General features: G+C 37.3%; 1 protein-coding gene across 2 annotated transcripts in view; it reads right to left on the bottom strand.

Annotated features, from left to right (window-relative positions):
* Nucleotides 1-3,318: 3,318 nt before the first annotated feature.
* The window catches only part of SLC41A2 (solute carrier family 41 member 2), a 145,019-nt gene continuing 136,308 nt past the window's right edge, over nt 3,319-12,029 (bottom strand). For both annotated transcript variants that reach the window (XM_068969965.1, XM_068969963.1), the window contains exon 11: nt 3,319-6,443. In XM_068969965.1, coding sequence (XP_068826066.1) covers nt 6,258-6,443 — 186 coding nt within the window. In that variant the 3' untranslated portion in view covers nt 3,319-6,257. The remainder of the gene's footprint in view (nt 6,444-12,029) is intronic.

Below are 12,029 nucleotides of genomic sequence, written 5' to 3' on the forward strand. Positions count from 1 at the left end.
CTTTGCAGCTCCAGGGAATGCAGCCCTCCAGGTTCCTCTGTCCGTGGGGATTCTCCAGGCAAGAACACTGGTGTGTGTTAACAGTTCTGATACCCCAACACATGTGTATTGGAACTGAACAATTAAGTAAAAACATAGCAGATGGTGAGCCAGGCTTCTCATTGTTGGAACTTATGGATAAGCAAGAGGAAGAGGCTAGAGTAACCCTCACAGTAACAGAGTTGGAGACATCAGTATGAGCTCATGTTTATCTTAATATATAGATGGCTACATATAGAAATATTTACATGTATATGTAGATGCATAGGTTAGCATACACACACATGTTTCCCTGCTCTCTTAGCTGAGAGGGCCTGGAAGCAACCACTTCCCAGTAGCAATGAATACACCTAGTGCCTAGAGAGTGGTTTCTAATACTCTTTTCCAATAAAAGGAATGAGGGCTCCTTGGAGAAATTGCTAATTCTAACACTGGGCAGGAGATGAACAAGATGAGCCTTAAAAGTTCTAGTCATCAGGAGAAAAAATTGTAACTAAGTGTGGGTACAGATAGTAACTAGACTTGTTGGGGTGATCATTTTTATAATATATACATATATGGAATTATTGTGCTATATAACAACCAGAAACTAATAGAATGTCATGTCAAATATATCTCAATAAAATTTTTTAAATTTAGATTAAAAAATAAAATTGGCAATTTCTCCAATATTTGCTAAGCTCAAATCTCATAGAAAATTTATATATGAAGAACTCCTACTACTCAAAAGACAACCCAATGAGTTGAAGATGTTTGTTCCATAGTATTCTTAGGAAACATGATGTAGCCTTGGGACTCGGAAGACATTCTAACATCTATGACACACAAAATCAATGTGTTTATTCCATCACAGCAAAATGCTTCTTTGCTAAGACCAACATGAAATAATATGAGGTTTCTTCTATGCCCACCTTCTAACAAGTCTTTATCATAATGTTGAATTTTGTCAAAAGCTTTTCCTCCACCTATTGAGATGATATGATTTCTATTCTTCAATTTGTTAGTGTGGCGTATCACATCGGTCTGCATGTAGTGAAGCATCCTTTCATCCCTGGGATGAGTCCCACTTGCCCATTGTGTGTGATCGTTTTAATGTAGTTAGATTCAGTTTGCTCTATTTTATTGAAGATTTTTTGCCTCTATGTTCATCAGTGATACTGGCCTATTTTTTTTTTTTTTTTTTGGTGGTATCTTTGATTTTGGTATCAGGGTGATGGTGGCCTCATTGATTGAGTTTGGGAGTGTTCCTTCCTCTGCAATTTTTTGGAGAGGATAGGTATTTCAGAAGTTTCAGAAGGACAGGTGTTAACTTTTCTCCAAATGTTTGATTTAGAGAAGCCGTTAAGTCCTAGATTTTGTTTGTTGGTAGTTTTCAATTTCAGTTCTTCTGATTGATCTGTTCATATTTTCTATTTCTTCCTGGTTCAGTCTTGAGAGATTGTATCTTTCTAAGTAAGTATTTGTCTATTTCTTCCAGGTTGTCCATTTTTTTGGCATATAGTTGCTTGTAATAGTCTCTCAGGAGCCTTTGTATTTCTGTGGTCTCCATGGTAACTTCTCCTTATTTTTATTGAGTCCTTTCCTTTTTTTCCTTGACGAGTCTCTGCCTGAGGGTTTATCAGTCTTGTTTATCTTTTCAAAGAACCAGCTTTTAGTTTCATTGATCATTTTCATTATTTTTCTTCATCTCTGTTTATTCTGCTCTGATCTTTATGATTTCCTTCCTTCTACAAACTTCTGATTTTGTTTGTTCTTTTTTCTCTACTTTGCTTTGTGTTTGGTGAGGTGGTTTCCTTGAGATTTTTCTTGTATCCTGAGGTAAGACTGTATCGCTATAAACTTTCCTCTTAGAGCTGCTTTTGCCACATCAATAGGTTTTGGATTGTGGTGTTTTAATTTTCATTTGTCTGTAGGCATTTTAAAAATTTCTTTAGGAATAATAGGTACAGATGTCATTTGAAACAATCAGGCAAGGTCACCCAGGGATAAAAAATAAGAGAAATGGTAATAAAAACCGAGCTGCAGGGCATTCCAACGCTTAGAGGTTAAGAGGTGGAGGAACCACCAGCAAGATGAAGATGAGGCTTCCAGCAACGCAGAAAGGAAAACAAAAGCAGATTTTTTTTTTTTAATTAAGTCAAGTGAAGAAAGTATTTCAAGAAAGGAGGAGACTCTGTCAAATACCTTTAGAAACTAAGATGAAGATAAGGAATTCAACTCTGAATATTCACTGGAAGGACTGATGGTGAAGCTGAAGCTCCAATAATTTGGCCACCTGATATGAAGAACCAACTCGTTGGAAAAGACCCTGATGATGGGAATACCTATCTGACCTATTTCACATGTACTGTTGTGAGAACTAAATAACATGATGTTATTTAGGAGAAGGGGGTGGCAGAGGATAAGATGGTTAGATAGCATCACCAACTCAATGGACATGAGTTTCAGCAAGCTCTGGGAGATAGTGAAGGACAGGGGAGCCTGACTGGGGTCAGTCCATGGGGTCACAAAGAGTCAGACACGACTTAATGACTGAACAACAACAAGATGAGGATTCTTACTGAGAATTAAGCACTAGATTTGCAACATGGAGATCTTTGGTGACCTCAACAGTATACTTTCAGTAGAGTGGTGGGGACAAAAGCCTGATCTCTCAAAGAGTGAAGTGATTAGAGAAATACAGGAGGCTTCTGGGCCGCTGAGGGTTAGCTTGACGTCTGAGGTTATGAATTTATAGATTTGTGGTGTGTTCTTCATGAACCATGCTCAGCTGTTCAAGTGCAGGGAAAGCATCGGCAGAGAGCTGTTATTTAACCAGAGCTGTCCAACAGGAATGAAGGAGATAGTTGAGGATGTACAAATTGATGGGCCAAGAAATGTAAACTGAATAGTGAAAACAGTACTTAAGAGTGAAAAGTGGTAAAGCAGTAAAGTGGAGGTCTATGTATGGTCAGAGCCCAATTTATTACGCTCATAAACAACATATATACATTCTCTTCTGGGTGAGTTCTACAAGGCTCAATGTTCATCTAGTTTATCAAGAAGTAAGTACAACAAGGCTGGGTAAATATGTCTTAAATTTTATTATTTGAGTTTACAACAATTCAGAGATGGCAGATGCCAATTATAAATGGGTATGCTATACAAGAGCTGTATTAAAAGGCAAGGAAACCCAATTACTGAAAGACCCCTAAAAATGTACTTCATTTGGCTACATCATTGATAGTCTATGCCATAGAATTTTCAGGGTCTCCCAGAAGACACATTACTAACAGTTTCTATTTTATTAGGTTCTAAGAAACTTTATTTCTTAAAGAATAAAAAGCGATTGGTGGGCAAAAATAAAGTCTTTGAAAAGATTATCTGTGTTTAAATAAAGTGCCTGATAAATTAGTGAGAGGAGGAAGTTCAGAAAGCAAACTTACGTGGTGTAAAAATAAACTTTGTTAATTTGCTTTACATACAACTATAATAAATGCATTTTGTGGGTAGGCAAAATTATCTTATTCGTTCTATACTTATGTAAAGGCTTTCAAAAAACAGTAAAAAAATTTAAAAGAATTTAAATGTTTTATAAATTAATTCAGCTGACTGTATTTAACCAGGGCTGTCCAACAGGAATGAAGGAGATAGTTGAGGATGTACAAATTGATGGGCCAAGAAGTGTAAACTGAATAGTGAAAACAGTACTTATGAGTGAAAAGTGGTAAAGCAGTTAAGTGGAGGTCTATGTATGGTCAGAGCCCAATTTATTATGCTCATAAACAACATATATACATTCTCTTCTGATTTTTCCAAGTCTTTATTTTTTTCCCCATTTCATGTCTTTTAGACATTTTGTTGCTGTAACAAAGATTGGGTAGCGAAAAAGAAAGAGGACACAACTCAAATCGGTCATTCTAGTTATTTATTAGCATCTATGGAAAACGGCTAGATTTGGGAAGGCAATTAAATATTCTATGAAATAAGGCATTGTTCTTTCTTCTAACATTTTCGTTTATCTTTGATTTCCTTGGTCTTAGGAACATGAATAATTTTAGAATTAGCTATATTTACCAGTAAGATATATTAAAGGAAGATTTCCCTGTCTGAAGTTGGAAAGATGTAGCAATACTCTATTCTACTTTAGAAGATCTTGTTTCTGTGGTTGATTTCCTCATAGTTGACAAGTTGTATACCCTTGGTACATTTGGAGGGTCACAGAAAAAGGACTGGCTTAGGAGATTGACGATCTAGACTAAATCACAATTTGGGGCCCTTTGTAGCTAAAAGGTAACTTGGCTGATTTTTGTTTCCTTCTGCTGTAAAATAGAGATAGGAATACCTATCTGACCTATTTCACATGTACTGTTGTGAGAACTAAATAACATGATGTATTTGAATGTGCTTTGGAATATGTAATGAACTAAAGCTGTTGGTAAATACTTAAAAAATGTGATTTGCTGTGCATTTTTTAGGTAAAAAAATGAAAACAGAAATCATTGGGAAGTATAAATGCTTATGAATTATACAGCCCAAATACAAATAATTTACAAGTGCTTTATAACAAAATCAAAGAAATTACTTACGGATTTTTTTAAATAAAAAATTTTGCAGAATGTTCACTACATGACATTATAAATCTCCAAAGGAGAAGTCCTATAATTAGTTCAGTTCTCTGCCTTACAACTTCATTATAAGGCAGAAGAATGGAATAATTAAAAGTTTTAAAATAAGCAAAATATATACCTCTAAACCACAGTCCCTTTATTTTAAAGAGCTTGATAACACTTCCCTCAATATATATACAAACAACCTACTATTTATATAATGTTAACACTAACTCACAATTTAAACCATGATGATCAAAGTCAATGTGCATTTCTTCTTCCCTTTATCACTCAGATTATTAAATATCTGACGATCTTGAGAGATTCCACTGTATTCTTCAAAATATATGTAACATAAACAATGCTTACCTATTGAATAACTAAGATGTTGGTCAAGTGTTTGGAATACAGATCAGAGTTTTAGGAAAATATTTGAGAAACACAGCAGTGTACCTGATAGTGTCCCATGCAGACGTGAGCCTGTGCAGACAGGCAGGAACAATAACTGAAGCAAACCACCAGCTCCTCCTTTAAAATGGTAAGTCTGCAAGTTTCAACAGACCTCTTAAGAAAAACAAATGAACCATTTGTTCATTCTAAATCTGATGATATCTTGATTATATTAAATGGTACCTTTTAAAAAAATTATGAGGGAAGTATTAATTATAATGTAGCTAACAAATACTATATTCTGGGCAAGAGCAAAATTTTTACACCACATGACAAAAGCATGTCAGTAAAATGTGCTAAAAGAATAACTACAGAATGCTAATATCCCGCTGTGGTCTTTGCCATCAGCAAGCCAAGAGTCAGCACTCCATCAACAGCTTCTGTCTCTCTTTCGCACGCCGCACACACACACACAATTTCTCACACCACCTTGATCTACAAATGTAGTGCAGCATTTTGGACTAGTAAGTCTTCTGAAAAAGATCAACCTTCTTTCAATAAATCAATCATCAAAAATGACCCATTGCTTTCACTAAAGGCAATTCTGTGTTTAAAGGGTAGCCTGCAGAGAACTTTCAAGGTTGAAATAAAATTAGCATTGGCACAGAGAAATTCATACAAGCAGATAAAAGTGAGTTTATCTCATACTCAGTAGAACATATTGAGGTCAGGTTAGGAGCAAACAAATTGGTAAATGGGTCCTCAGCTGGCAGAGAGGTGGGCATAGTTAAAACAAGGTTGCTTGGGCCCCTTTCATTTTAAAGTCTGCTTTGCAGAACAAATACATCTGTGAGACAAGAAAGATGAAACCAGAACTCTTGGCATTATAAGTTAAACAGTAAGACAGTACATTTCGGCTACGTCTGTGGTTCTAAAATTATTCATTGTAAACATCCTATATTCCTTTCTAGTTAATCAATTTCAGAGCTTGAGCTTGTGTCTATGTCTATGTCAAATTATCATTTATTCTATGAAAAGCAGCACAAATACTGTTCATTCTCATTTCAACACAAATTCCTTAAAAAAAAAAAAGTGTTAAGGCCATTTAATGGAATCAGGGCCAACTGAAGATTACCCTGGCAGAAGTCAAACTATCGAATTAAAAATTGTGAAAAAGAGTCATAAGTGGTTGTCTTGTGTTTTCCTTCTTGGTTACTTGAGAGTAGCTTGTAGGATTTATTAGTCCCCAACATCTCCATCTCGATCTCCAATAAGCCAGAGAAAATGAAAACTTAAGGCTAACAAGGCTGTCCCAAGCAGATCACCCAGTGCCGTCAGATAGGGGATGGAGAAGCTATCCGGGTCCTTTCCTTTCCTCCAGAAATGATGCACCATCCAGTCAGCGATCCACAGCAAGGTAAACACCTAAAAAAGAACATCAAAGGTTATTCCTGTCACCTGGACAGTCCCAGCCCAGTAAATACGGCCATTAGCCTAGGCCACGGCTCTCTGAAAGGAACAATATGTGTCTAGGAGAAAGAGTTAATTGACAAGAAGGTTTTCTTTTCACCAGAAAGAAATACTATATGTCTCTGCAATTAATGAAGTTTTTCGGGCTTCCCTGGTGGTTCAGTGGTAAAGAATCTGCCTACCAATGCAAGAGACATGGGTTCGATCCCTGGTCCAGGAAGATTCCACAAGCTGCAGAACAGATAAGCCTGTGCGCCACCACTACTGAGCCTGCGTTCTAGAGCCCAGGAGCCACAACTACTGGGCCCAGAAGCTGCAGCTACCGAAGCCCACACACCTAGAGCCTGTGCTCTGCAACAAGAAAAGCCATTAATATGAGAAGCCCGTGCACTGCGACTAGAGAAAAGCCCAGGCAGCAAGGAGACCCAGAACAGCCAAAAAAACCAAATAAATAAATCTGAGCTTTTCTTCAACTTGTCACATGTATCTTTGCCTTTTCTTCTGGCCTCCCTGAAACTACCGTGAGCCTTAACTTTAGTAGGACTGCACATTTTGCCAAACCACTATCGTTTCAACTCACTGCATCACTGCTGTAAAGGTCAAAAATTGGAAATAACCTAAAATGTTTACTGCCTCAAGAATGGCTAAATTAACACTTAGGTCATACAACCGAAGGGCTCCCCAGCTGGCACTAGTGATAAAGAACCTGCCTGCCAATGCAGGAGACTTAAGAAAGTGGGTTTGATCCCTGGGTCAGGAAGATCCCCCAGAGGAGGGCATGGCAACCCACTCTAGTATTCTTGCCTGGAGAATCGCATGGATAGAGGGGCCTGGCAGGCTACAGTCCATAGAGTTGCAAAGAGTCGGACATGACTGCAGCAACTTAGCATGCACGCACAGTTAACAGTGGGATTCCTTCAGACCTTCATTTTGTTCCAAGGAACAGGCAGGAGTCTAACTCCCCAGAGAGGAGGTTAGATGTTCAGAATTGGAGGGTTCCTGTGAAACAGCCAACCACCCCTGCCCCAATCCTCCAACAGTAAAGTGCCCAGTCAACCACCCTCTCCCACTGCCAAGCTACTTAGCCTCTCCATGCCTCAGTTGCCTTTCTGTAGAATACAGAAAACAATCCCTCTCTCACAGAGATAATAACATGAGCATTAAATAATGCAGAGCACTTAGAACAGTGCTGGACACACAGAAAGAACATAAAAACTATTCACTAGGATTTAAAAGAAACTAGGTCATATACGAAGAAACAAGAATCTGACTTTTCAACAACTGCAGTAGGAGAAAAGCTAGCGATACCTTCAAAATCCTGAGAGAATATTTCGCTGTAAACCTGCACCCAATTTATCAACCGAGGGTTGAGGGTAAACCAGAGGTATCATAAGACATGGCGGTACTCAGGAAAATTCTCCCCTGTTCCCTTTGGAATTTTCTTGAAAATGTGTTGATGCAAAATGAAGGAGAGAACCAAGAAAGAGAAAGACCTGAGAAGCTTCCTTGGAGGTCCACAGGCTGAGACTCCATGATCTCAGGGCAGGGGGCCTGGGCTTGATACCTGGTCAGGGAACCAGATCTCACATGCCACAACTAAAGATCCTATATCCTGCAAATAAGACCTGGAGCAGCCAAATAAATAAATATATATTTTTTTAATAGAGAGAAAAACCTGAGAGCCAAATAATAGAAGTGCCAACCAAAGAGAGAGTGAGCGAAAGCTCCAGAGAGAGACAGACACAGTAGGCTGGGAAGAGAATCCAGACAGAGCTGGAGGTTGGAGGCCTCTGGAAGTGGAGTCTCCAGGAAAAAGGCAAGCTGGTAAATTACCTGATATAACAGAGTTTGGGGGAAGGGACTAATTATAGGTGGATGATAGATATGATGGAACATTTGGGAAAAAATTAAAGATAGGTATACAGAAAGCTGAGGAGGGCATGGCAACCCACTCTAGTATTCTTGCCTGGAGAATCCCTTGGACAGAGGAGCCTGGTGGGCTATGGTCCACAGGGTTGCACAGAGTTGTACATGACTGAAGCAACTGAGCAAACATGCATACAGAAAGCTATGAAAGTGAAAAAACAGGGCAATTATCTCCAGAAAAAATTAAAGAGAGATAAAAAGAAAGGAAATGTATTGTAATACACAATGTGGCTTTGTGATCAACGATATTTACAGCCATAGAATATAAACAATATTTATTATATAAAAATAAAAATTGGGCATTACTGCATTAGGAGGTTCAAAGTTGGGGAAATAAAGCATGGAGTTAGATAGCTAAATCCTCACTACCATAAGTGTGGGTCCATAAATATTTGTTTAAATTGATAGAGCAAAATTAGCAGTGCAAGTACAATACAGAGATAAATAACAGAAGAAACAGTTACATGAGCTCTGGAGGACTATCAGTAGTGAGCACTTTATCCCCCCTAACACATAAAATCTCTTTTGTTAATATACATAAAATATCCTGTTTCAATAGGTGATGGGCTATGAAGCAAATTTAATGTGACTGGTCTTAAAACAGTGAATAGAATAAAATGAATATAATGAAATAGAATAGAAAGTATCAGCATGTAAGAAAAAAGTACTAGCATGTACAGCACACAGTAAGGATATTTCATAAAACTTTAATTTCAGTTATGAAATTATATGTTTTAAAACCATATAAATGTGTGTGTGTGTGTGCATGCTTGCTCAGTCGCTTCAGTCATGTCCTACTCATTGCGACACCATGGACCATAGCCCTTCAGGCTCCTCTGCCCACAGGATTCTCCAGGTAAGAATACTGGAGTGGGTTGCCATGCCCTCCTCCAGGATAAATGTGAGTGTACTTATTGAAATACAAACATATTTCTTACTGAGGTCAAAAACATTTGAAAGCTACTGATCTAATATGTACATCTTGCTGTTACATTCCAGGGGTCTAATATGTAACTCCCCAGAAGGGGAAAACCACGTCTTCTTTCTATTTGATCTCTTGGTTTCCAGCAAAACACTTGTACATGATAAGCCTGAAACCAATGGCTGGTATTGAAGAGGTTCTGCTGCTGCTGCTGCTAAGTCACTTCAGTCATATCCGACTCTGTGTGACCCCAGAGACGACAGCCCACCAGGCTCCCCTGTCCCTGGGATTCTCCAGGCAAGAACACTGGAGTGGGTTGCCATTTCCTTCTCCAATGCATAAAAGTAAAAAGTGAAAGTGAAGTCGCTCAGTCGTGTCCAACTCTTAGCGACCCATGGACTGCAGCCTACCAGGCTCCTCCGTCCATGGGATTTTCCAGGCAAGAGTACTGGAGTGGGGTGCCACACTGAGTAACTGTGTTGCTATCAACAAGTGAAAAAGCCTCTAAGTATTAGTTCTCCTCATCTCTAAAAGGAGACTCACAGGCTAGTTGCAGAAATTAAGTGAGCTATAAAGGGTTAAGCAAATGTTTGGAACATAATAAGCACTCAATAAATATTAACACCATCATCATTGATCACGAATTGTTACATTGTCTCAGAATTTACCACCTTTATTTAAAAGGTAATTTGGAATAGAAGCATGACTTCTCACCTTTCTAAGCCTTAGTTTGGACTTCTTTAAAATGAGTAAATTGATGTCTCCATGGTCTGTTCTAAAGTACAAAGGTAAGAAATCTGTGGTCATAAACCACATAGGGATCGCTCTCCTTACCTTAGCGTTTCTTCCTCCGCCTCTCCCACATTCTTAAGTCTCATAATTGAATTTAAGTTCTCTTCCCATGCAATTTCTTTTTTTTTTCAGTGCATAAGTTGTTTGATATTTGTTTATTGGTTTGTTTGTTCAACAAATATTTATTGAGCATCTACTATGGGTCAGGTACCACATACAAATAAACAAATATTCTTGCCCTTTCACAGCTAACATTCCAGAGGGAAGAAACAAATAAAAAATTTAAAAGCACAAATAAATAACACAGTATATTAAAAGATGATAGATACCATGAGAAAAATAGAGCACAGTAACAGAAGGCGGCAATGGAGAGAAAGAATGAAATTTAAAATTTTCTGTGTTTTAACTAAAAGTTATTACAAATGAAGCTAAAGTCTCTGTTTAAAATAGAAAAAAAAAAAGTATTGTTTCACATTAAGTTCCTTTCTCTTGGAATGTACTCTCTACCATGCCTAATTTTATTAATGCTCTGCTGAAGCTGGAGACAAATTTCCTTCTAAAGCAAATAAATAATTAATAATTAAGGTAAATAAAAATCAATACCACATAATTGAATACCTAAAGAAACTATTATTAAATAGTGGTAACAGTGCTCCATAAAGTTTCTTTTAAAAGGTATTGTGATGACTTAAAGTTCAAGCAGCTTTAAACTTATCGTTTTTGGCAAGTTAACAAAGGATATCAGTGTTTCTTGGAACACTGTGTATAAATGAATCATTAAAATCACAGTAAGTATCAGATACTTCTTAATGCAACATGTTTTATTTTCAAACTAAATGATAAGGAATGTATGCTCTTTTACTGGGAAAACACATCAAAAACATAACCAAGCGTTGACTGTATTTTTACATGGTCTGTTTGTTTTTATGAAATATGCATAACTTCTTTGGGTAAATATACCTCCTGAAAAGGCAAATCTGTAGCCCCAGCTAGTTATGCATGTTCTAGGTGTATTATTTGGAATCTAAATAAATATATAAAACACAAGAATATATATTTGCTTTGGACAATTGATTTCCTTGGCCAGTTCCTTTTCTGAGCTAGAATCAACATTCTCATCCATGAGCATCCCCTCAATGCCCCATTGCCAGTAACAGCCTTGTGTATCATGTGAAGAAAGATGATTTCTTTGGGAGAGGAATGCTTAGAAATATGATACAAATAAACACGAGGAATAGCAAATTAGTACATTTCTTCCTAAGCCGTAACTTACAAAAGCAGAATTCATTTTCCCTATAAAAATGTGCTTCCTTAATCCAGTTTTCAGACTGGAAATGCTACTCATTAAAATATAATATTTAAATGTCTGCTAAGAATAATTTAGGATTATTAGTCAACAGGAATTCAATCTACTCCTGACAGACAGATAAAAGCATTTTTTCTTTGGCCTAAATTATTTTTGTGAGGTGAGAGGTAAGGGAAGGCAGGAAATGAAGGAAACTTATTTTAAGAAGGAGACCATAATAGTCACCAAAACTTTTCAAGAAGTCCATGGCACAAAAATGGTTAAGACCTTCTTAAAATGGAAGGACCTTTCTTCTATCCAAAAGAAACCCTTAGAATGAGTTCAGGAGACAAGATAACAATACTCACAGCCTTGGTTTTTAATAGCAAAAAATTACGATCTAAGGCTTCCCAGGTGGCTCAGTGGTAAAGAATCTGCTTGCTAATGCAAGAGGCGCAAGAGATGTGGGTTTGATCCAACTAAAATAGGTGAATCATAGGTACACATATGAATGAATCTCAAACACAATGCTGAGCAAAAGAAGAAAATCACTTAGCACAAATTCACTATGATTCTATTTTTTACAAGTTTCAAAACCATGTAAAACTAAAAGCAT

The sequence above is a fragment of the Capricornis sumatraensis genome, chromosome 4 (genome assembly GCF_032405125.1).
Source record: "Capricornis sumatraensis isolate serow.1 chromosome 4, serow.2, whole genome shotgun sequence".
In the NCBI taxonomy this organism is placed as follows: Eukaryota; Metazoa; Chordata; class Mammalia; order Artiodactyla; family Bovidae; genus Capricornis; species Capricornis sumatraensis.